This window comes from Siphateles boraxobius, unplaced genomic scaffold, assembly GCF_051911475.1.
Source record: "Siphateles boraxobius isolate OS27281-9 unplaced genomic scaffold, OSU_SipBor_1 83, whole genome shotgun sequence".
Lineage (NCBI taxonomy): Eukaryota > Metazoa > Chordata > Actinopteri > Cypriniformes > Leuciscidae > Siphateles > Siphateles boraxobius.
Window position 1 is genome coordinate 315,001 of NW_027509212.1, and position 25,476 is coordinate 340,476.

At 42.7% G+C, this 25,476-nt stretch overlaps 1 protein-coding gene across 10 annotated transcripts in view; it reads right to left on the reverse strand.

Moving 5' to 3' along the window:
* The window catches only part of LOC143730867 (dedicator of cytokinesis protein 9), a 136,636-nt gene that overhangs the window by 26,886 nt on the left and 84,274 nt on the right, over positions 1–25,476 (reverse strand). For 3 of the 10 annotated variants that reach the window (XM_077221440.1, XM_077221437.1, XM_077221438.1), the window contains exons 15-35: positions 20,627–20,749; positions 20,369–20,448; positions 20,054–20,241; positions 19,312–19,377; positions 18,535–18,627; positions 18,335–18,458; positions 18,113–18,231; positions 17,133–17,222; positions 16,948–17,034; positions 14,700–14,815; positions 13,668–13,737; positions 13,435–13,557; positions 12,106–12,177; positions 11,809–11,955; positions 10,382–10,465; positions 10,118–10,229; positions 8,079–8,257; positions 7,399–7,512; positions 5,777–5,879; positions 4,561–4,685; positions 3,728–3,868 (exon numbers count right to left, since the gene is read on the reverse strand). In XM_077221440.1, the coding sequence (XP_077077555.1) occupies positions 3,728–3,868; positions 4,561–4,685; positions 5,777–5,879; positions 7,399–7,512; positions 8,079–8,257; positions 10,118–10,229; positions 10,382–10,465; positions 11,809–11,955; positions 12,106–12,177; positions 13,435–13,557; positions 13,668–13,737; positions 14,700–14,815; positions 16,948–17,034; positions 17,133–17,222; positions 18,113–18,231; positions 18,335–18,458; positions 18,535–18,627; positions 19,312–19,377; positions 20,054–20,241; positions 20,369–20,448; positions 20,627–20,749 (2,356 nt within the window). The remainder of the gene's footprint in view (positions 1–3,727; positions 3,869–4,560; positions 4,686–5,776; positions 5,880–7,398; positions 7,513–8,078; positions 8,258–10,117; positions 10,230–10,381; positions 10,466–11,808; positions 11,956–12,105; positions 12,178–13,434; positions 13,558–13,667; positions 13,738–14,699; positions 14,816–16,947; positions 17,035–17,132; positions 17,223–18,112; positions 18,232–18,334; positions 18,459–18,534; positions 18,628–19,311; positions 19,378–20,053; positions 20,242–20,368; positions 20,449–20,626; positions 20,750–25,476) is intronic. The other 7 variants (XM_077221446.1, XM_077221443.1, XM_077221444.1 and 4 more) reach the window with 3 other exon arrangements.

The window sequence follows — 25,476 nt, forward strand, 5'->3', positions numbered from 1 at the left end:
GTCTATGCGCTAATGCATCTACCACAGCACAGCGCTTGCCAGAATATCCCCCATGATCCCCTTCCAGCAGATCCAAAGGCTGTCGCACGTCTCATCATTCACTTCATTCATCACGAGGCTGCAGAGACGCAGACTGAAGCACTGATTCTGGACTCGTTTAAAAGAGAGATCATTTCACAGCACTTCCTTCAGTCAGCAGATCTACTGACTAAACTTCCTGCGACTGGAAGCACAGCTGTAGATTTAGGCAGAAGATCTGCCCCGTTTGAAACACTGATGGAAACGTCTGGAAGATATATTGAAGAGGTCATAGAAATCAATGTATTATCGTATTTTCACCACTGGCTCGTTAGGAGTGTTTGTTTCAGAACCTGGTGTGTTCGAGGGAACACGCACCGCATTGGAATGACACTTTGGGAAACACCCCAACACAACCTGAAGCTAAGCCAATCGTTATTTGGTGTTGTGTCATGACGTAACGTGTGACGGCATACATGGAAGCTACAAAGGGTCCTCTACCACAACAGAGTTAGCTTTCTGTTCTTCTGCAAGCGCTCTCTGTCATTCTGTCATTGAATGTCCTATTTACATTTACATGTCCTATTTACATTTACATTTATTCATTTAGCTGACGCTTTTATCCAAAGCGACTTACAATTGGTATATATGTCATATATGTGTATATGTCAGAGGTCGCACGCCTCTGGAGCAACTAGGGGTTACGTGTCTTGCTCAGGGACACATTGGTGTCTCACAGTGGATTCGAACCCAGGTCTCTCACACCAAAGGCATGTGTCTTATCCACTGCGCCATCACCACCCCATTTGGTGTTGTTTGTCTACAAACATTACATACATATATATATACATTCAATCTTCAATCGGTCTCTGAGGATTCAGGTTCAAGACGCTCACTATTCCCACCACCATGAGTCAGATCCATCACTATTACCACCATCAGGTGTTTTCACGATAGATCTGAAGGACGCATACTTCCACATATCCATTCTTCCATCTCAAAGAAGGTACCTGAGGTTAGCTTTCAGATGTTTTAAGTGTTCCAAAATCGGGTTCTTCCGTTCAACCTAGCTCTCTGCCCTCGCACCTTCACCAAATGTATGGATGCAGCTCTAGCTCCGCTGAGGCTTCAGGGCATCCGGGGGCTAAATTATATCAATGACTGGCTTATGGCCCAGTCGTAGGAGATGTCAGTTCGGCATCGATATTAGAGATGCGCGGATGGGCTATCATTTCATCCGCAACCGCATCACAAAACTCATCATCCGTCCGCCATCCATCTGCACCAACGTTTTTGGCCAATTTTCAAAACCGCACCCGCCCGCCATCCACTGATTGGGCGATAAAAGGCGCTGCTGATGACAGCCGCGAGACTGGAAACCACCTGCCACCCGCCCGAATTTAATTAAAATATTTTCTTTCGTCATGTCATCCGCCCGATCCGCGGTTTATCCGCGGAGTCCGCGGCTATAACCGCCAACCACGCATCTCTAATCGATATGTCTCCTGTGTTGGGAGCGCCATGTCTCCGGAAATCTGTTTCGACAGATGCCTTCCTCACGGGCTGGGGTGCGGTAATGGTCGGCCGCTTTTCGAGAGGTCTGCGGCAGGACCATCATTCCTCATGGCACATAAATTGCCTGGAAATGTTGGTGGTCTTCCGAGCTCTGAGGAGTTTCCTATCAGACATCAAGGGTCACCATGTTCTCGTGAGAACAGACAACATGTCCGTGGTGTCCTACCTAAATCATCAGGGGGGTCTGAAAGCATGCCCTCTATGAAGACTGGCACATCAGATCCTCATGTGATCTCAGGGGAGACTGTTGTCTCTCAGAGCAACATACATCCCAGGGGACCAGAATCGGGACACGGAATGAGGCCCAGGGAATGGACACTTCACCCTGAGGTGGTGGAGTCGTGGTGGAGGTTCGGCCCAGTGAAAGTGTATCTATTCGCTTCTCGAGAGCCGACACACTGTCCACTATGGTTTTCTCTCACACATTCAACCTCACTGGGGTTGGATGCCATGGTGCAGATGTAGCCGAGTCTGCGCCTGTATGCAGTTCCCCCAATCGCTATGCTCCCGGGAGTTCTGGAGAGAGTCTATCGTGACGGGGTCATTCTACTCCAAGTAGCCACATTGTGGCCGGCCCGAGTATGGTTCTAAGACATAGTATCGCTCCTGGACGGCCCTCCATGGGAGATTCCCATCTGAAGGGACCTGCTTTCACAGGCAAAGAGCTCAATATTCCACCCTCGGCCAGAGCTATGGAAACTATGGGTCTGCCCCCAGAGGGGGCACAGTACCTAGAAGCCCCCTTCAAACCTTTAGAGTTGGCTGAAGCCAAGAATATTTCACTCAAGGTAGCTTTCATCCTATTAACCACTAACCACACAAACACACTTAAAAGAATTGGTTATCTTCAGGCCCTCTCTATATCTCCTGAGTGCCTGGAGTTGGCCCCGGGAAGGGTTAAGGTTATCTTGCATCCCAGGCCGGGCTATGTGCCTAAGGTGTCTTTTAATGTGGCACGGTCTACGGTTCTTCAGGCTTTTCATCCTCCACCTCACATGACGATGGAAGACGAGACACTTCATCTGCTCTACCCTGTCAGAGCTCTCAAAGTTTATGTTCAGAGGTCTTCTCTATGGCGGAAATCAGACCAGTTGCTGGTCTGCTTCGGGTCGCCTAAGAAGGGGCTCCTATCAGGAGCATCAGCAACTGGATAGTTCAGGCTATTTCCCTGGCCTATTAGGTGTGCAGTTTGCCTTCACCTTTGGCCGTGAGGGCTCATTCAACCAGAGGGATGGCATCCTCTAGAGCCCTCCTCTCAGGGGCCACTGTCCAAGAAGTATGTGATGCGGCTGGATGGGTCACCCCTCATACATCTACAAGATTTTATAGTCTGGACCTTCTTTCAACGCCAGGGGCACGAGTGCTCCTAAGTGTGCCTGTGAAAGCTTCACACTAGGACAGGCGGGGTTCGCTGTGGCATATTGGGTATTTGTTCCCTCGAAAGGGAACTTCTCAGGTTACGACTGTAGCCCTTGTTCCCTGAGAAGGGAACGAGACACTGTGTCCCTTTGCCACGCCCCCGACCCCCCCTTCTCAGGTAACAAGGGTAACAGTTGTAACCTGAGATGTTTCCTCCCTTACTTTGGTCACACTAAGCTCGCGGATTGAATTTGTCAATCATCTTGATGGATGACGCAGAAGAAACTGACCAATAATAGAACAGTTTTACTCACATGTGATTTGCATAAACACATTTTGGTACGCTTTGAAATGTTGCCTTGTCTAGGTGAACTGAACCAATCCCAATGTAAATTTATGCAAAACATGCTGAGACAGGCATCCTGTTAAATGCACTAGTATTCCTGTAGGAGCCTCTGTTTATGCTTACCATGCACAAAAAACACAAATGCCTGTGAACTGAGGGTGATGTCTGATCGAGTGTCCTTATATTTACAGGCCTACCAGTCAAGCTTATTCTTATTTTATCATTCTAGCTTCAAGCTAGCTTTCCAGCGCAGCCCTTAGGAACGAAGCGGACTTGTATCTGAAAAGCTTTGTCTCGTTCAAACCCCGTCCTGTGGCTGGAGGAAAGGAGGATCATTGAAGTCACACACACACACACTGGGACAGTGCAGGGTGAGAGGTCACATGTGAGCGGTACTAGCAGAGTCAGAGGTCAGAAGTAATGTAATACTTGTGTAGGGTGTGTGTGTTGCTCAGACAGCAGAGAGAAGTCCATGGTCTGGCGTTTGAGACGAGCGGAGAGCGACGTCTCCTCGCAGTCAGTAAAGAAACGCAGAACGCTGGCAGAGTGACGGCGTGTGAAACCAGCCCGCTGAGAGCAGCAGGAGACACACAACCACAGGTTAGCACAAGCACACACACACACACACACACACACACACACACACACACAAACTTAGCACACAGACTAGGGCTGCACGATTAATCGAAATGAAACGGCACGCGATTTGGCATAGGCAGCAATTATTTTATGCGTAGCTTGTCAGTGAAGCACAGCTTTGTGATCAGTAGTAACAGCCAGAGGGCGTCTCATGCCAAATTTGCCCAACAGAAGTAAGATAACGCACATCATTCCAGGAAATCCCTATCCGGCATCATAGTATCTGTAGCTGAATAAACAGAAGATTTAAATGCTTTCATTGATTTTTTAAATGTTATCTTTTGTCGGTCAAGAGGTAAATAAATGCTTCTCATGTTTGGAGAGATGTTTGACGCGTGTTGCTTTGTCAAATGCACGTTATAAGTGACTCAAACTCACAGTGCTTGGATGGAACAGCGTTTACAGAACCGTACATCAATGACAAGCTGCGCTAACAAATAATCACAGCCTTTGCGATTTCATAATCACAATAATTCAAATTGGTTAAGTGCGATTTCTGTTAATTGTGATTAATCGTGCAGCCCTAGCACGCACACACACACACACACACACACACACACACACACACACACAGTAGTGGTCCATTAGTAGTAATTTACTCAGTCAGGTCATGTGGGCGGTACCTTGTCGAGGGGGTGTGGCTTGTCAACGCTGCGCTCTGATAGGCCGTTCCCGGAGTCTGTGCTGATGAGGGAGTAGCGCGAGTCCGTGTGCCGTACAGAGCTGACACTCGGAGTGTGTGGAGACACTGACAAACACAACACACTTCAACACACTGTACATACACACTCTTCAGGGAGACTCAACCACATATAACCATGTGAAGCCTGACATACGAAATAATACAACATTGTCTAATGTAATGGGACAGTTAAATGAACCTTTAGTATAAAACAATATTGTAAAAATTTATATTTTTGTGCACCAAATATGAAAAAAATCTAAAAAAGTTTGCATGTGTTTTTTGTTGAGTATCATATTTAATACATCAGGCTTTTGTGACTCATATAGTCTGATATAGTGAGAATATGAAGCTCAGACTCGAGGAGGAAAAAACAGGCACAAATTGAGCCAAAATATGCAATTTGGTGCAGATATTTTTTTATATGGTCAAAAAGATAAACACAATTCAATGACACTTTTATAACAGTATAGCAGCTTCTTACATAAAATCATATAAATATCAATAAATCACTGAACAAAATATACCAGCCAATAATATGTCTTAGTAAGATGACATTCAAATGCTTAGTTTTATGATCAAAGCTCTGTAGTTTTAAAACATATAATGCAGTGCAATACAATGATTGAGAGATGAAACAATAAATTTTCCTCAAAACCCAGATTATCATATTTGAGACTCATGATTTTTCTAATAAATGATGATGGATAATCAACTAAAGCTGCTTCAGTCCAGTAAGTGTTCATCTTGAAATATTACTAACAATATCAAAGTTATTCTAGTGTTTCCTTGATAAAATCAGAGCAGATTTGACACAGAAAGACACGTGAAGCTCGAGCTGAAGGAGGACGTTTGTACAATTATACTGAAAGACTTTTACTGGATAAAACAGTGTGAATTATCAATAAGAGACAGAAGGACTGGAGGAGATTGAGTGAGACGACAGGCTTATCAGCAAAGTTTTGATCATTTAGTGGCCTTAGAAATGTGAGTATCAAACACTTTATAGTACAGTAGGCTTCATAGGGCTGAATGTCCAGTACAGTTAGTCGTGATTGTGATGTTGCTCAGCATTTTCAGTTTCCAGTGAGGACAATTAAACGAATAGTGTGTGTAAACGGTCCTATAGTGTGTAGTGTGACAGCAGAGGGTCTCACCTGTTCCTGAAATCACCCCGAACACCTCTTTATGCAGGCCGCCGTCCGCTGGACTGACCGAGTGTTTGGTAGGTGTCGTCATCACATGATCATCACGGCCATTCTGAAGCAATACACAGAGAGATCAGTGTGAAGAACCCCGTAAACTGTACAGCACTGCATACTTCACTAGACGTTTCTCTAGCATGTTAGAAAAACAGTTTTTTTTACTCTGAGAATTACACTTGCAAGAATGAAGAATGTGTAGAAATACAGATTTTCTAAAAAACATAAATTCAAAGATCAAGATGTATCTTCAATTTAGACCTTTTTCAATGAGTATGTAAAGTTTGAAGTTATTAGGATTTTTTAGATGCTTATGAAAGGGTCTCTTCTGCTCATCCAGGCTGCAGTTATTTAAGTAAATATACGGTAAAAAGAGTGAAATATTATCATAATTTAAAAAAGCTGTTTTCTATGTGACCCTGGATCACAAAACCAGTCACATGTCACACAGGGATAATTGTAGCAATAGCCAACAATACATTGTTGGGGTCAAAATGATCGATTTTTCTCAAAACCATTGGGATATTAAGTAAAAATAATTTTTGTAAATTTCCTGCCGTAAATATATAAAACATGTATTTTTGTGAGAGACTGCAGCACAATCGTGAACATAAATGCACAACTTTAAAGGCGATTTTCTCAATGTTTCGATTTTTTACACCCTCAGATTCCAGATTTTCAAATAGTTGAATCTTGGCCAAATATGTTTCTATCCTAAAAAACCATACATCAATGGAAAGCTTATTTATTCAGCTTTCAGGCGCTTTATAAATCTCAATTTCAAAAAGTTGACCCCTGTGACTGGTTTTGTGGTCCAGGATCACATATAGAAAAGTGTAATTTATTCCTGTGATCAAAACTGAATTTTCAGCATCATTTCTCCAGTCTTCAGTGTCACATGATCCTTCAGAAGTCAGTATAATATGATGATTTAATGCTCAAGAAACCTTTCTGATTATTATCAGTGTTGAAAACAGTTGAGCTGCTTCATATTTCTGTTGAAACCGTCATACATTTATTTGTCAGGATTCTTTGAAACAGAAATCTTTTGTAACATTATAAATGTCTTTACTGTCACTTTTGATCAATTTAATGCGTCCGTGGCTGAATAAAGGTATTCATTTCTTTCAAAAGAATAATCTACTGACCACAAACTTTTGAATGCTAGTGTAGATACATGCAACTGGAATATTTATAACTTTCTCCTTAAAACTGCAGTGAACCAAAGACAGTCTCAAAAACACGGTTTGAAATCGCTGGTGTTTCTGACGTCACAAACTACCTTGTAACCAATCAGATCAACGTGTGATCGTCAACACGTGGATCTCTGAGCTGGGTGAGTGAGTGGAGGCGGGGCTCATTTGCATATTCATAGAACTGTGAATACTAAATGAGGCAAGGGTGTTGAGTTACATTCAAGATATTTTAAGACATGAAGACATTTTTTTTAGATATGTAATTTTGGTGATCAAAGATGAGTTTTAAGGGATAAAATTATTGACTAAAGGGGGGCTTTGATAACAGAGAATCAAATGAAAATCGAACTGAATTAAAGCAACACTAGGTGTCAGTCTCACCATGTTAGTCTGGCTGGTTACAGGAGCCGCGTCTCTGATGTTGAGTCTGTGGACGTTTTCTAGCATCAGACTGAACAGAGGCAGGTACAGCGTAGCCAAGCGAGCCTGCTGACCCTGAAACACACACACACACACACACACATCTCGTATTTAAAGTGCATTGTGTAATATTTAGGAGGTTCTGTTGAGAGAAATGCAATATCATATACATAACTATGTTTTCAGTGGTGTATAAAGACCTTACTTAATGAACCGTTATGTTTTTATTACCTTAGAATGAGCAGTTTCTGTCTACACACACCTCGGATCCCCTTACATTGACATGTTTCTAAAGTGGCCCTGAACGGACAAACGCGTTTCGTCACCATGTTGTTCTTTGTCTAAAGAAGCTAGCTAAAGTCAGGGAATAAAACACTAACACAATGATGAACAAGCAACAATAATATTCGCAATAACATTGTTTTACTCAATAATTAAGTAAAACTAATTTCTTAATTTATCTTTGTAAAGAAACCTCATTGCTTAACTGGCTACTCTCTGCTGTCTCATACGACATCACTTCCTGTCGGCCACCATAACTTCTGTTGGGTGCAATTCACAACCTCACCACTAGATGCCGCTAAAATCTCACACAGCACCAGAATGGCACAGGATGCGTTGAAGCACGAGTGCTGGTTCACCTTGGAGGAGTAGCGGTCGTCGAAGGCGTGTTTGATCATCAGGTTCTTCAGCACCTGGAGTGCGATCTGACGCACGTCTCTGAACTCCTGCATGGCTCCGCCCACTTCCCTCAGCAACAGGCCCACCAGGAAGTGATGCTTACAGAAGTCATCGGTTAAAGAGTAGTCCAGCTGAAGATCTGACAGAGAAACAGGGCCGGGGACACAACATATCACTCCTGAGCTAGAGAAAGTTTATATAATCAAAGAAATACTTTTTCACTCTCTCATGACCATGATGCATGTGAATGTTTTAAATGAATGTGAATGAGAAGAGAGAGCTATGATGGAGAAGATTTTAAAACATAGTCCAGTTTTTTTTTATTGATTGATTTATTAGACAATATTGAAAGATTTTTACTAAGAGGCATCATACATCATTTCGGAAACTGTCGAGGATAAGATACACAAAAAAGCCAAAGGCTTATTTCCATTGTGATCCTCTATGTTTACAAAATGTAAGAACATATCATATATGGAGAGAAATCACAATCAAGTTCAGTATCTCACACTACATCACTTTTAAATCAATGATAAAAAGCCATTTTTTAACTTCCTGTCTAAAAGCATTTTCAACTTTTATCTGGTTTATATAACAAGGTAAATTATTCCAGGCTACAGCACTAGTATATAGAAGAAATCATCCTTATTAAACTCTTAAATCTACAAGGATAAATATCAGTGCTACTCCCCCTTGTGGAATGACTATGCACTTTTTTCACATGTACATACTAGAGGTCTGCACTCCCGCGGGAGTCCCGCGGGACCCGCGGTTCCCGACGCAAAACAGTGCGGCGCGGGACAAATTTTTAAAGGTCATTGCGGGAGCGGGCGGGATGATGAGGTGCACTTGCGGGTGCGGGCGGGAGGGATGATACGCTGCACTCCCGCAAATTAAATATGAGTATAAAGTAAAATATATAAATGATTAAAGTAGCGTACATAATTTGTAGTTGTGAGGGAGATTCTGATTGGCAGCAATAAAAACGTTTTAAGCAGCTTAAACTTGTGAATGTTGTTGGGTAGGGCGGGGCCTAATCTCACGCACACTTGTTTAGAGACAATTCCTTTCCCGCTGCTCCGAGTTCGAATTCGAAAGCTAGTTCAAGTTCAAAATAGACAGCATGGACGAGGAACAGAGCCCCTCTAGTGCTTCAGATAAAGTACTTTTGTGAATATTATGCTGTTCGTAATATGGGACCAATAAATATGTTACCAAGTATTGGTAAGGAATTTTGTGTGCACGCATTTTTTTCCCCAAGACCTTTCGTCAGACAGAAAGTGCGGGCGGGAGCGGGACATTATATCACAGATGCGGGCGGGAGCGGTACTAAAAATGACAAATCTTTGCGGGAGCGGGCGGGTGCGGGACTGAACACTGCGGGAGCGGGCGGGAGCGGGTCTGAAAATTGTGTCCCGCGCAGACCTCTAGTACATACTAATCTATCAGGTACCCAGGAACACTTTTCGTAATTTTTTTTAACGCCAACACCAATTTAAGAAATTTTACCCTTTTTTCAACTTTTAAAAAACTAAGCTCAATGACAAACTAATGTTTGCCATTCAGATGCACCTGTGGATGTGCAAAACGTTGCAGCATAATCATAGTGTGCCTGCACTAATGCTCCAGCTAACATTTTTTAAGTTTGAGTATTCAGAAAAGCCGTCTCTCTTGCTAAAATGGTTATCCTATTACATATTTTGGAATTAACTTAAACAGCCATATTTTCAGTTATGTTTTTACATATTTATGTTTTTATCATTTACATGCATTTATGAGTAATGCATTTGTTACAGTAATTATTCCTCTTTGTTAACATTAGCTAATATAAATATAACTGTTCAGTGTTAGTTCATGTTAGCTCAGGTCCATCAAATAATATTAACACGTTAACATTAATATTAATAAATTCTTTACTAGGAATTTTCGTTGTTAGTTGAGGTTTATTAATGCCACATACTGAGAGATATCAGCCAGTCAATTCACATTCAATGCTCACCTTGGAAGCGCTGGATTCGACCCTTCCCGAACGGCATGGGCAGGTTGAGAGGAACGTAGTGTTCATGATTACAGGCCACCTTCAGAAACTCAAACTTAAACTCGTACAGCGTCTGAGAGAGAGGGAGAGAGGAAGACGTCAGATGGGAAATATTTCTGAGAGGGAAGATTTGAAAAATAGATTCAATGGCAAAAAAAAAATCTGAATCTCATTTGCAGTTGTTCATCGTGTGTAAACACAGATCTAGAAGCAGGAGTGAAGTACTTTGCAGTCTCCGGGCATGAAGCAGGAGATGTAGTTGTTGATCTGTTTGAACACGAACCCTCGGTCCATGAAGGTGAAACAGCGCTGGTGAAGACAGACCACGCTTGAGTTAATCCACTGAGTCAACACACACATTTATCCTCAAAACACTGCTGTTATCATTAACTAAAACTGATTGCCCTGATTGACCTTTCCTTACCTGTTAACCCACCCTTACACCACCAAACCTGTGCTAACCCCACCCATATCCACCTGTTTTACAATACAACATCAACATAAGTACATTCTACATACGGTAATTATTATTATTTTTAATGTAAGCACATTGTAATTAAAGACACCTGACATAAAGTGGGACCAAATGTAGTTCAAAACTATAGAACATAGAATTAATTGAATTAATACTAAAATAACAGTGTCCAGTTATTATTATTTAAAAAAATACTATCATACTTAATACTAAAATACTTAATGTAAAATTAAAAAGCGAGCATTTAATTATAATATATTAAGTTATACTAAAAGTATTATTTAACAGAACAACAGTAAAATTACAATACTAACATTTACGGTTGCCTTAATTTCTTTGCTTTCAAATGTTAAAACATTGAGCTTTTATTTTGGAGGAAAACCACAGAAAAAGACCATCATTTTTTATAAAGGATTCTCATTAGGAAGATGGTTGGCGCACATTGCATTCCCAAATGTAAATTATAAGCAACTCAAACACAGACAACACAAAGGTAGCATTTAGTGTGAATCGACACACAGTGATGTGCTTTACTCTGAAACATGCAGCGCATCAGAGTATGTGTTTATATAATAACATCACAACCATTGCGATTTAATGATCACATTAAGCCATATTACAGTACATTCTCACAATCACGCATTGTCAATATACATCAAACAAGTTACCGAGCCACAGTGTTTCAACGCCTATTTTTGCTCTCATTTGGAGCTTTGAACCCTGGCCTATATGCTAATAACGTCCTGCAATCCATGCACGAAACGAACGTATTAGAAAACGTAACATTTTGCAGTTTTATTTAGTACTTATTTGAAGTCATCATACAGTAACCAACCACAATTTTTTTTTTCAGATTTAAGCAATTCACATGAGTCATGCTTTTAAGATCTGAAAATATGGAAATGCGTATAAATATGAATATAAATAGTGTCTCAAACTAATGTGCATCTTGTTACTCTGAGAAGGTAAACAGTCTCAGTTATTGGGTTATAGCAGTACCAACATTCAGAAGAAAGCTGCTACTGATGAAGAACATTTTGCTGGAATATCTCACCAATAGTTGGATCAGCATCTACAGTACAGATCAAATCAAGACATTTATTTCTATCTTCCCGATCTCGAGTCTTGATGACGCTGACAGCAACACAACAGCGTGTGAAATCAGAGCAGCGCTCACCTTGATGAAGACAGCCAGGCTGTGATTGGCGTTTCGTGTGGCGTCCAGGTTGTCTTTGTATTTCTGTGTGATGTGAGGCATCAGCATGGTCACCAGTGTCTCCACTGAGTGATAGAAGGATGCTGAGAAACGCTGGTTCCTCGAAACCTACAGGAGACGGGGACAGAGGTCAGAGGTCAGGCTCACGGGGTGGATTTTACTGTGTTTAGTACTATACTAACAAAAACAAGTTCAGAAATCAACTAGATCTTTACATTTTCAGAAGAACACATGACTGATACGTTGACTTGTACTGACCTTGGCCTTGCCTGTCTCAATCAGGTACTGAGCCATAGACTTGACTAAGACCTCACAGAAGTACCAGGAGTACTAGAGTAGAAAAACACAGGATTCATGAGGATCTTCCATACACAACACAGGAGCAGCCGCTAAATATCTACTGATGGTTTGAGCCGATGGCCTTGTAGTCACTGTTTAGAGATGCGGTCGTGATTCTGATTTTGCAACTCACAATTCTGAGGAAAAAAGTCACAATTGCAAGTTATAAAATCAGAATTGAAGTAAATAAATCTGAATTGTTAGATACAAATGCTTAATTACCTTATTTATTTTTTTATTCCATTGCGGAAACAAACTTTCATAGACGATAGGCTGTAGAGAAAAGTCTTCGACCTATACTTGTAACTAACTTTTGATGGAGATATACTTAAGAGAAGTATAACTGAGAACTCTAAGTGACCCACACAGAAACAGATAAACATTTGGCTGATTTTACTGACAATTCCTCCATGATGTGAGTAAAGTACTGTTTACTAAACTAAGCTATATTAACTTAAAAAACAAGTATACTATCAGTATTAAAACTATTTAACAGATTTACTGATAGAATAAAGCTGGTAGACTAACAGTACCTGTGAGTTAAATTGTAGTATAGTTTCACAGTATAGAACAAGTAAAAGTTTGCTACTGTTACAATTAAAGGTGCAATGTGTAATATTTTTGAGGATCTATTGACAGAAATGCAATGTAAGATCCATAACTATGTTTTCAGTGGTGTATAAAGACCTTGCATAATGAACCGTTATGTTTTATTACCTTAGAATGAGACATTTATATCTCCATAAATTGAAATTGAAAAAATGCGCCGACATGTTTCTACAGTAGCCCTAAACGGACAAAAGCGTTTCGTTACTATGTAGCTCTTCGTGCAAGGAAGCAAGCTTAGTTCAGCAAATAAAATAGTTTTACTGAATAATTTTTGAATTTGCTGAACTGGCTACTCTCTGCTGTCTCAGACGATGACATATTTTCCTGTCTGGCACCGTAACTTTTGTTGGTTGCAATTTGTAACCTCACCACTAGATGCCGCTAAAATCACACACTGCACCTTTAAAGTACACCTAAAAGTATACTTTTATGTACTAAAAGTGGGACAGTTTAGTCCTAAGAATTTTTGAAATATATTACACTTACAAATACACTATTAGTACGTTGATTTTAGTAGACTTACTACATAAAGTATACTCGGAAAATATGCTTGAACTTTACTTAATTTTCATAATAAAATGAACTTAAAGAATGCTTCTTTTTTTGTCAGGGCTGTTGAATCTGACTCAATAGTTGCACCTTCAGCAGTTTGTTGCTGGTGAGGAAATCTGTCGAGGGTTTCAGGATGGTGGTCATGGCTTTTGCCAGTTCCTCATGGAGAGTTTTACCGTTGGTTAAGTTTGTCTCTGTCTTCAAAACATACTGTACACACACAAAACACAAGAAAACAAGAATGACGAAGATTCAGGGTCAAAAACAGGTTATTTGTTTTACATCAAAAGAAAAACGTGGCAAGTCATGGTGCAGCTCACCTTAACATAGGAACGCAAGTGATGCTCCAGACCCTCTTCATGACACTGAGCCACGACATGGATCATCACCCTGACCAGACCAACCAGACCAGACCAGAGCAAACCAGACCAGACCAGACCAGAGCAAACCAGACCAGAGCAAACCAGACCAGACCAGACCAGAGCAAACCAGACCAGAGCAAACCAGACCAGACCAGACCAGAGCAAACCAGACCAGAATGACACACAAAATGAGTAACGGACCTGGGTTATCATCCTTAACCAACACTACAACTCAAACATGTCTGTTAATTGAAATAATGCTGGACTAAAATAAAATAAAGCTGAAATAAAATAAATTAAAATAAAGCAGAAATTAAATAAATAAATAAAATAATAATAAAATAACAATAAAATGAAATCAAGATTAAATAAAATAAAGCTGGAATAAAACAAAACAAAAGAAATGATAAAAAAAATTACATTTTTTTTATTGTAGGCCTATTATTTTAAAAAAAATATACAAATGACAAAACCACATAACAAAATTACCAAACATTAAACTTAAACAAAATTTTTAAAATGTAAAAATAAAAGCTAATTTGAGATATTATTAAAAACAATAATAGTATATAAATGGCCTCATTTTATATTAAGTGTCTTTAACTACTATGAATTAACAAAGAAATAATAATTTTACACAATGCACTTATTGTGTACATACATGTTTTTACACAGTACTTGTCTTTAAACAATACCTGCATGTAATTACAGCTGTAATTAATTTTTGTAATTACATCTACAATAACACAGTTGCCCTTCCCTTCCCTGTTAACCCATCCTTAAATAGACACCAAAAAAACCTGTGCTAACCTTACCAGTATCCAACTCAATAGCAGCAAAGTGTTTTACAATACAACATCAACACAAGAAGTGCATAGCAAGAATAGGAGTGTACCTAACTATTATTATTTTTAATGTAAGTACTTAGTAGTTAAAGACATTTAACATAAAGTGGGACCTAAATGATACTAAAATAACACTGTAACAGACCTGGTTACGTTCACAGCAACATCATCCAGGCCGGAGGTGGTGAGCACACGAAACAGCTGGTTGAGGATGGTGGGGAGGAACTTCACCATCACATGAGCCTCCATTGCGTGCAGACTCTAATAGAGAGAGGGAACTGTGATCTCGGGACTGAACAAACACCTGCAGGCCTCAAACATCCTCAGGAAGGACAAAAGTCAAGGTTACTAATGCAACCCCCGTTCGCTGAAGGAGGGAACGGAGTCGTTAATAGTCAGTGACTGAAGAATTGGGATCTCGTCTAAGAGCCCATTCACCTTCAAGTGGTAAAAGGAACGGTCATTTTTTTGAGAAAGATGCTAATGGTCTAATCAGATTCAATAATATATGCTAAGCTATGCTAAAAGTGTTACAGCCAGACCCGGAGATTGGCTGAATGGATTAGAAAACGGAAAAACTCAACTGTTTAACTCTAGGGGTTAAAATGAGCCGATTTCCAAAAAAAGTGGAGTATTCCTTTAAGCGCCTCTCAGGAAACTGACTACCAAGTCGTGTTTCCCTAGAGACTTACCGTTTACTGCATCGTGATGTGTGGCAATCGCGGCGACATACACTTTCAGGTGGAGGGAGACAGCCTTTGCTCCAACCCATCTTGCAGCAAAGAAAGCACAAAATTGATGGGGCATCTACTGTGGTCGTCTATGTGAGAAGAACACCAATCAACGAAGAGGTTTCACTTCAAAACGTAGGCTTGCCTAGTAGAGAGAGCTCTCGCTGAATGGACAGTATCAAATACCACTGGGGTTAAGTCACTTAAAATCTCTTCGTGTCCCATACAGAGACCACACGTGGAGGTTCCAGAGATCTGGACAAGGGTGCCAGATGGTGCCGAGTCCCTGAGAAAGCAGATCCTTCCTCAGGGGAATCCACCAGGGAGGGGCTGTGAAGAGGAGCATGAGTCCTGAGAGGTCCGGTTGGGCCAGTAAGGCGCTGGTATTCCTGCAGGAGGCCATGGCATGCAAGGCAGAGGAGGCCTGTCCAACGGCACTGTAAGCCTTGGCCGTGAGCTCAGTCGAGAACTTGGATGGGTGGCGAGGACGACCACGCCTGGTGGCAACACTTTATCGGAATAACTGCACTGCAACTGCACGCTCCACCTGTGGGATCTCCACATACCCTTTGGCCTCCCTGTCATCGAGGGTAGTGAGAGCGGAGGAGGCAGATGAACTGCTTCAGGCAATAAAAGGTCCCTTCCACGTCTTCGTACTTCCTCATGCACTTCCGGGAAGAAGGGCACTGGAGCGGGAAGCTGCTGTTCAGCGCCACACCCCGAGATACCAGTCATCCAGCCGCGAAGATTCGGGACACGAGGGCTGCCCGGGCAAACCTGCCCGTCAGTTCTTGATCTGACTCGGACAGCGCTACTCTCCCCGAAGGGGGCAAGCAGCCGAATCATCCTCTCCAGATGACTCAAACCCGCCCTCCGATGCAGCGATGACATCCAATCATCCACTGGAGCCCCAAATGAGATGCTGGGACCCCTGTGAGAAGGCCCAGCGATTGCCACCGGAAGCTGCACAGGCTTCCCAGCCCCCCACTATGATCCTCAGGTCACCCTGTGTATTAACCAGTGAGGCCTTCTGTTGGCCACCAGAGGAACCAGATTGGGGAATATCAGAGGGGACTCCACCCCTTTCGAGGTATCTTAGTCTCGACCTCAACATCGCTAGTGTCATCTTCCCACAGTGGGTGCAGTACTCATCTAAAAATGTTACCTCAGCGTGCTTCCGGCCCAGGCACGGGAGGCAGAGAGTGTAGCTGTCAGACGGGGCCAGGGAACGACCGCATCCAGAGGTAAACAGGTGGAACGATATCTTGAAAAATACGTAATGTCACACACCCGTGATTTAGGGAAATTAGCTCTTTTGTGTTGAAGGGCCCTGGGGAAGCACCAGCCGTGTACGCTTAGCAGTCGCGATCTCTGGAACACGCTGTCACACCAACACTGGAACCAACTCGATCCGTTGAAAATAGAGCAGAGAGAAACAACATCCACTCGGCTCCTCAGAGAAAGCTTGATGTGAGCATCGCATGCAAGCCCTTATATACCCAAAAGCTGGGGTGCGGTTTGCAATGGAAATCTCACTAGCCAGCGTGCATTGGCTCGTTCTGTTACCACTTGAAGATGATTGGGCTCTCAGACGAGATCCCAATTCATCAGTCGCTGATGATTAACTTCGAACATGACTGACTGATAGGGGAAAGGAAGTACCTTCAGGTATTTGACCAGTTCACCTCCTGATTGGCCTGTGGATTCAATACTCTGGCAGTGATGAAAGAAGTTATGCAGATGTTGATCCTGATGAGAAAACAAGCACCGATCAGGACTAAAAATAATGAATACATAAGTTTTTTTGTCTCATACTCTGTGAAGATGTGCAGGTAGACGCTACACACCTGTGTGTATACAGTGGACACCAGCTGAGTGGAGACTTTGAGCAGCGGCCTCCCACCATCCACCCACTTCACCTCCTGACCGGTGTGCTGCTGTAACACACACACACACACACACACACACACACACACACACACACACACACACACACACACACACACACACACACACACACACACACACACACACACACACACACACACACTTAATTCATGTACAGGGCCTTATAGTCAACATGGAAATAACAATGACGGTTCTTGTTTTTTTATGAAATGGAGCAGTGTTTATCATAAAGGATTTCTCGGTGCACACTGTTTTAAATTCATGGTCATATTCATAATCATGAATCAGAATAACTTCCCCTCCCTCTTGCAGCGACATCTCTTTTCTTCTCTCTAAGGTAATTCGAAAATACTAATGGTTTTCTACTGATACAAAGCTTAATGCTAAATGCTGAAGTATCCCTTTAAGGCTGGTTTAGGTTGGTTAGGTCAGGTACTTCAAGTAGAAATAAGGGTGACAGAAGACTGCTTATGTACCTGTACACTTCAACGTTGTACACTTTTCTAATTCACCAGCAAACTAAATACGTTAAAAACAATTTTATAAAACAACTTTTAATAAAAAAAGTAAGGGACAAAACAAAATACAAAACGAGGTAAGGAGAAAAGCAAAAAACAAACAAAAAAACAAACAAACAAACAACAACACAAAAAAAATCAACAACAAAGCAAAAAAAACCTAGTAGAACAACAAATCAAAACACAACAAAACAAAACAACTCAAAACAACTGAAAAAAGCAACACAACAAACAAAATAAGAAAACCCAAGAAAAGAAAAGAAAAAAAATGAAACCACAGCAAAAACAAACACAACACAACAAAGCCAAACAGCACAGCAAAAGAAAAAACAAACTCAAAACAACAACAAAAAAATCTAACTCAACCACACAACAGAATAATGTACCAAAGGAACTCTCACCTTGCTGCTGTTGTCCTGTAAGCTCAAGTATCCTGAAGGCAGGTTTGCAGCCACTGGCACCTGTTGCTCATTCATGATCACTCTGCCATCCTTCAGCAGGGGGAGCCACGCGTAACCCACTGCACACGTGCACAACACACACATTCAGTCTTACTGGATAGAAATACTAACTCCCCTTTAATTCTTTCATAGTGTGTGTTTCTGGCTGGTTGTGCGTCTCACCTTGTGTCTCCACCTGTTCTCGCCTCTTAGTGCTGGCTTTGCTGTTGCTGTCACAGCTGATGTGATAGAGCGTGAACAGAAGATGGTGTCTGTCTGTCAGCTGGACCGGCAACTCCATTTTAAACTGGACACGCAGAAATAAGCGTTAAAACAGTCGGCGCTGAACACACACACAGACATACAGAGATGTGAAGTCTCACCTCTTCATAAAACTCTGGGCTCTGCTGGTGATGTAAGACGGCAGCAAACGCTTTCTTACAGAACAGAGGCCCTCCTGGACGCCCATATATACACTGACAAAACAGACCATCACTTACACATTTAACTACACAATTACAGTTTTAATAAATATAACTACACTACCATTCGAAAGTTTGGTGTCGGTATGATTTGTAAAAGCTTCTACTCAGCAAGGCTGCATTTATTTGATCAAAAATACATTAAAAATAGTGAAATATTATTCCAATCTAAAATAGCTGTTTTTTTTTTAAAATGTTTGTTAAAGTGTAATTTATTCCTGTGATCAAAGCTGAATTTTCAGCATCATTACTCCAGTCTTCAGTGTCACATGATCCTCCAGAAATCACTATAATATGATGATTTGATGCTCAGGAAACATTTATGATGATCAATGTTGAAAACAGTTGTGCTACTCAATGTTTTTGTGGAAAATGTGATACATTGATGTTCAGGATTATTTGATGAATAGAAAAAAGTATAAATAGATATCTTTTGTAACATCATAAAATGTCTTTACTGTCACTTTTGATCGGTTTAATACGGAGGCCCTAAAGGGACATGTGGATGAAAAAAATGCATTCGTTCGCAAAACTTTTGTGTTGACGTCAAACTTTTGAATGGTAGTGTATATATTGAGCATGTCACACGGCTTGTTGTTAGCATTTTATAGAGCAAATGGAGGCCCGTGTGTAGTCATAACTGTGGAAACATTGAGGCGAGTTTGTGTGTGACATTACCTTTAGTGGGAGAGCGTCCTCCTCATCCGAATCCCTGAACTCTACACACAGAGCGATGTTTCTGGCCTAGAAACACAAGAGGACAATACTAATCTCCATCCAGTCCAACATATATCTGACACACTTCTGTTCTGAGAGACCTGTGTGCTTGGAGAGGTTTAAACTACATGTATTTTCTTATACTGAGAGAACTGCAGGGGATTCATCAGTTAATAAAAACCTAATAATTCATTTTTTACTTAAAATTTACAATAAACATTTAACCATTTTTTTTAATTCAAAGAAAACAAAATGATAGGGAAATTAGATAACATTCTTAAACAAACTCAAAATACATCCTGTGAAAACTGTTTGAAACTGGACATTTTACCATTGAAATGGTCCTAAAAAACATTTTGGTGATCTTAACTTCAAATTTGGAACACAGCTTGTTTAGACATTTGGCTTTGATTTTCAAGCACTGTTTGAGTCCAAGTCATTTTGTAAAATACATATTTTGTATCAAATATTTTTTTTTTTTAGTTCAGTACATTTGCTTTACATTAAACGTAAACTTCAAAAACGTCTTTACACTTTCTGAAATGATTTCACTTTTTGCAATAATCTGCTGTGTCTTCTTTAAAAAGAGACCAACCGTGGGTCTGGATACCAAAAAAAGGGGGGTGGTCTAACAGGTCTAGACATTTTAAGGACTTTCCTCCATAGAAAAGGAAGTCAGAGCCGTGATTTACCGTTGTCGTACCTTGGTGAAGCTTTTCTGGCTGTCGTATTTGAGGTGTCGTGGATACACGTACAGGTGGTTGTTGTAAATAGTGAAAGGCTGAGAGCATTTGGCGATAGATGGCACAAACTCCTCCACCTCAAACACCAGCCTGCCCCGTTCCACACCATCAGTCTGACGAAGAGGAAGATAGGAGGGCGTGACACAATCTGCACACACACACAGAGAGAGAGAGAGAGAGAGAGAGAATCAGCCAATCCTGATCCAACCCAAACACTCAAAATGTGTCTTTCCCGCTTTCAGAAATGCTTGTGTGCGAGCGTTAAAAAGCCTTACTAGTCAGATCTGGTGCGACGTTATCAACCGCAACATCCAAATTACCCAGAATCACAGGCAACTTGGCCATCTTTTCTGGCCTGAGAGAAGAGAAAGCACAAAGGAGGGCAGATAAACAAGCGTGAGCGCCTGACAGCGGCGAAGAGAGGCTATACTGTTCCTAAAACATCAGAACCGAGTAAAAACAACACCACATTCTGCAGGTCATATTCTACAAACACCAGAGCTACTATTGCAGCGTATGTCTGTGCGACTGACTTCCTGAAGTCCGTCAGGAGTCTGAACATGTCCTCGTTGGAGAGCTTGTTCCCGTCCTGCCTGTAGAGAGCCGAGAACCGAGCGCTCTTGTCCACCGTCCCAGAGGCGTCCTTAAACAGCGGCCTGAGAAACACACACACACACACACACAGGATCAAAGACATAACAGAACACACACATCCTGTCCAGCTCATCTCTAACATCCCGTCGGAAAGATAAACATGATGGCATGGCTTGAAATCTACAACCAACACCCTTTTCCAGAACAAAACACAGGACAGCAAAAACAGCATTATTGATTCAGCTTTACAGTAATAATGATTTCTCACACACTCAGAGCCGAAGCCACTGAACAGTTTCGGCCTTTTATTATATAAAAATAACATTTGAATTATATCTTATTCTAACCCTAAACCTACCAGTCTACTAATACTCTACTAACACCCTAATGAGAGTTAGTAGACATGTAGAGCAACGTTTCTTATAGTCACAGTTACTTATGTTAAAGGGACCATCAAAATAAAATTTCTGAGCAAACTATACAAATTTTCAGCCAAATAACGCTCAATATTTTCCTGCTGAAATGAATACTATTTAATTGCATTATTACTACTGTCCACAGAAAGCAGGTGATAGATGAGATTTAGTTGAGGGATCGTTTAAAAATTTACATTTTGTATAATTTGTGCAATATTTATATAATAATGTCCAAAATATGTGTACCGTTTCCTTCCCCAAATCAAAGAAAAAACAAGAAATGTATATTTAGTAAATTATAGGCATGATTCTGAATAAATTGAGAAACGATTTTTTTGTTTCAAATAGAGATCACGATTCTCCCACAAATCTGAACACAAAACTAAACAAACTAACATGTCATTTACTAGAGGTTCTGACAAAATGTTAATTGCTGCAATGCATTTAAAATGTTTTATTAATCTGAATGAATTATTATTTATTTTTTTTAAATCAGGTTGAATAAATGAATCAATGAGCAAATCATGAATACTTGTTACATTACTGGATGAATCGTCATTTTTGAACGAATCTCTTGAATGAACGATTCAATGACAAACACATTTTTAACAGTAGTTCCCTTTCAAGGGAACTTCGAGCTGCGTCAAACGCTGCGGGAACGCCCCTGCGTTGTGCGTCATGAAGCACGTATGGAATCAGCCCAATGGAGAGATGAAACGTCATAGGCGGGTGACGTCATCGACCAGGAAACTATAAAGCACCCCAAAAACACAAGCGCATTAGCTTCTGTGCTTTCAGTCGCGCTACATGTGAATCTGTCCCTGTGTGATATTGTCTGTCTTACATACCCTGCACCACACAAACAATTTATCCCTATATATATATATATATTGAGAGATTATGGCGGACGAACAGCAGTTTAGAAAGTGTGTTCCTCCCTGCTCGCGTTATTTAACGAGCGGGGATACACATGATCTTTGTGTTGTTTGTTTGGGAGTTCAGCATGCCCAGTTTGCTCTCGAGGGAGCAGACTGTGAGCATTGCGAGCGTTTGCCGTTAAGGACGCTCCGCTCCCGCCGATCGCTCTTTGAGGAGAGCGGTTCGGTGCGCGCTCCCCGCGGTTCGGGTCCCGCTTCTGCCGAGGCAGAGCGGCGGCGCTTATCGTGGGGATCGCAGATGGATCTCACAGCGGGGTTTGAGACGGGCTCTGCCTTATCTCTCCCTTCACCTGTGAGATCCAGTGCCTCAGTCCCGGGTTCGGAAGCACGCGCTGCGGTTTCTTCCGCTCGGGCTGAGGCACCAATGCTGCAGCTATCCAGTTCTGAGGAACTTGATGTTGTTAGTGTTGAGGGAGATGTGGTGGATTCGCCACCCCACACTCCTGAGAGTGATGAGCTTATGGAGGTGTTAACAAGAGCTGTTGAAAAACTTAATATTGAATGGCCAGTGACTAGACAGGAGTCTGTTTCTAAATCAAAGTTGGATGAGAGATTTTTGCCGTCACGTGTGCAGCCTCCACGCCGGTGCCTGCCGTTTTTCCATGATCTCCACACCGAGGTGTCGAAATCATGGAGAAAACCGGTGTCATATAGAGTGTTTAGTCCCCAGACTTCAACATACGCTAATATTATGGGAGCCAAGGCTCATGGTTATGGTGCTTTGCCTCGTGTGGAAGAGACGCTTGCGAGCCATCTCTCCCCCGAAGCAGCATCATCTTTTAAGGCACCGGTATTACCCACCAAGCCTTTAAGAAACACTTCGGCTTTGGTGGGTAAAGCATATTCGGCAGCAGGTCAGGCTGCGTCATGTCTGCATACTATGTCAATCTTGCAGGCATACCAGGCTGATCTGCTAAGGGACATGAGTGAGAGTGAGGAGGTCAGTACTGACGTAGTTCGCGAACTGCGTCAGGCTGCTGATTTATCCCTGCGTGCCACCAGAGAATCGGCCAAATTAATGGGTCGTTCTATGGCAGCTCTGGTGGCCGCAGAAAGACATTTGTGGTTAAATCAGACTAATATTAAAGAGAGAGAAAAAGCTTTTCTTTTAGATGCTCCTCTTTCTCCCATGGGGTTGTTTGGTGATGCTGTGAATTCAGTTATCGATAAATTCCAAGAAGAAAAGAAACAAACTGCAGCTTTTAAAAAGTTTCTTCCCCTTAAAGTTCATGTCCCTGGGGCTGCTGGGCGGGAGCAGCCCCGGCCGTCTTCGAGCTCATCACATAGAGCGCAGCAGAGGCAGAGTGTCGCGTCTCGTGCTCCCCCTGCTGGACAGTGGGCTCAGCCGCGACACTCTCAGCCGAAGCCTTCTCCCAGTAGAACTGATCTGAGGACAGTTATATTGGCTAAGAAGGCTTCGGCTAAGAAGAAGTCCTGACGCCAAGCCGTTCAGGATGCTGAGGGTGGTCCCCACCGAGGCGGAAAGGTGTTCACCTCTTTTTACGGTGCCCATTCCTCCTCGGTGCCCTCAGGGGCTCGTTCTGCCAACCCCGCCTTTATGCCGGGGCACAGACGATCCCAGCGAGCGCTTTCCCGAGGGACGCTCGCTCCCTCTGAGGAGGGTCTCAGAGCGGTCAGACCAGTTGTTCCCTGCCGGTGCGCCGTTACAGGGCGCTGCGTCTGCTGCTCAAGTTACACCAGAGGCCAGTCTCGAGAGGCTGGTACCCTTAGTAGAATTTCTGGCAGAGTGGAAAAGCCTTCCAAAAATATCTCATTGGGTCCTGCAGACAGTAGAAAAGGGTTATGCTATCCAGTTCAGTGGTGGGCCCCGAGCAGGCTCTGGTATTGGAACGCTCCTTCAGAAAACGCTCCTTCAAAAAGAGGCTATAGAACGGGTTCCTCCTCCCAGTTTGGAGTCAGGTTATTACAGCCGATATTTCATCGTTCCAAAGAAGGATGGGGGGTTGCGTCCAATTTTAGACCTGCGCATATTGAATCGCTCGGTAGGGAAGGTAAAATTCAAGATGCTCACTATCAAGCAGATCGTGTCTCAAATCAGGTCCGAGGACTGGTTTGTCACGATAGATCTGAAGGACGCATACTTCCATGTGTCCATCCTTCCACAACACAGGAAGTTCCTGAGGTTCGCCTTCGGGGGCGAGGCGTACCAGTACAGGGTTCTTCCGTTTGGCCTAGCTTTATCTCCCCGCACTTTCACGAAATGCATGGATGCAGCACTAGTGCCTCTGAGGCTTCAGGGCATTCGTATTCTCAATTACATCGACGATTGGTTGATTTTAGCTCAGACCGAGCAGATGGCGGTTCGGCATCGAGATGTCGTCCTCGCTCATATCAGAAAGTTGGGGTTGAGGCTGAACGCAAAGAAAAGTGTATTATCTCCTTCCCAGAAGACCACTTTTCTGGGTGTCGTTTGGGATTCGGTATCGATGCGGGCGCGACTCTCTCCGACCCGCATCGCTTCGATTCTCTCAGCTGTGAAACAAGTGAAGCTAGGCCAGCTACTCACTGTCAAGCAGTTTCAGAGACTGTTGGGTCTGATGGCAGCAGCGTCCAACGTTATACCTTGCGGCCTGTTGTACATGAGACCGCTACAGTGGTGGCTCAGGACCAAGGGATTCTCCCCGAGGGGAAATCCGCTCCGCACGTTCAAAGTCACGCGGCGCTGCCTTCGTGCTCTGGTCATGTGGAGAGAAACTTGGTTCCTGTCCAAAGGTCCTGTGCTGGGGGCTCTTTGTCGTCGCATAACGCTAACGACGGATGCTTCCCTCACAGGGTGGGGGGCGGTCATGAGTGGTCGCCCAGCCCAAGGTCTGTGGCAGGATCATCATCTTTCGTGGCACATAAATTGTCTAGAGATGTTGGCTGTGTTTCAGGCTCTGAAACACTTCCTAACAGACCTGAGAGGCCATCATGTGTTAGTTCAATCAGACAACACGTCGGTGGTCTCTTATATAAATCATCAGGGGGGCCTGCGGTCTCGCCGGCTTTACAAGTTGGCCCGTCAGATCCTCCTGTGGTCCCAAGGGAAGCTACTATCTCTGAGAGCAATGTATCTCCCTGGGTATTTGAATGTGGTAGCAGACTCCCTGTCGAGGCAGGGGCCGAGGTCAGGGGAATGGAGACTCCACCCCGAGGTGGTGGAGCTCCTTTGGTTGAGTTTCGGTCGCGCCGAGGTGGACCTATTCGCTTCCAAGGAGACCACTCATTGTCATCGGTGGTTCTCCATCACTCTTCCAGCCCCCCTGGGGTTGGATGCTATGGTGCAGCCGTGGCCGAGGTCACGTCTGTACGCCTTTCCCCCGATTGCTCTGTTACCAGGAGTTCTGGAGAGGGTCCGCCGGGACGGGGTCAGTCTACTACTAGTAGCCCCGTTCTGGCCGGCCCGAGTATGGTTTGCGGACCTGATTTCTCTCC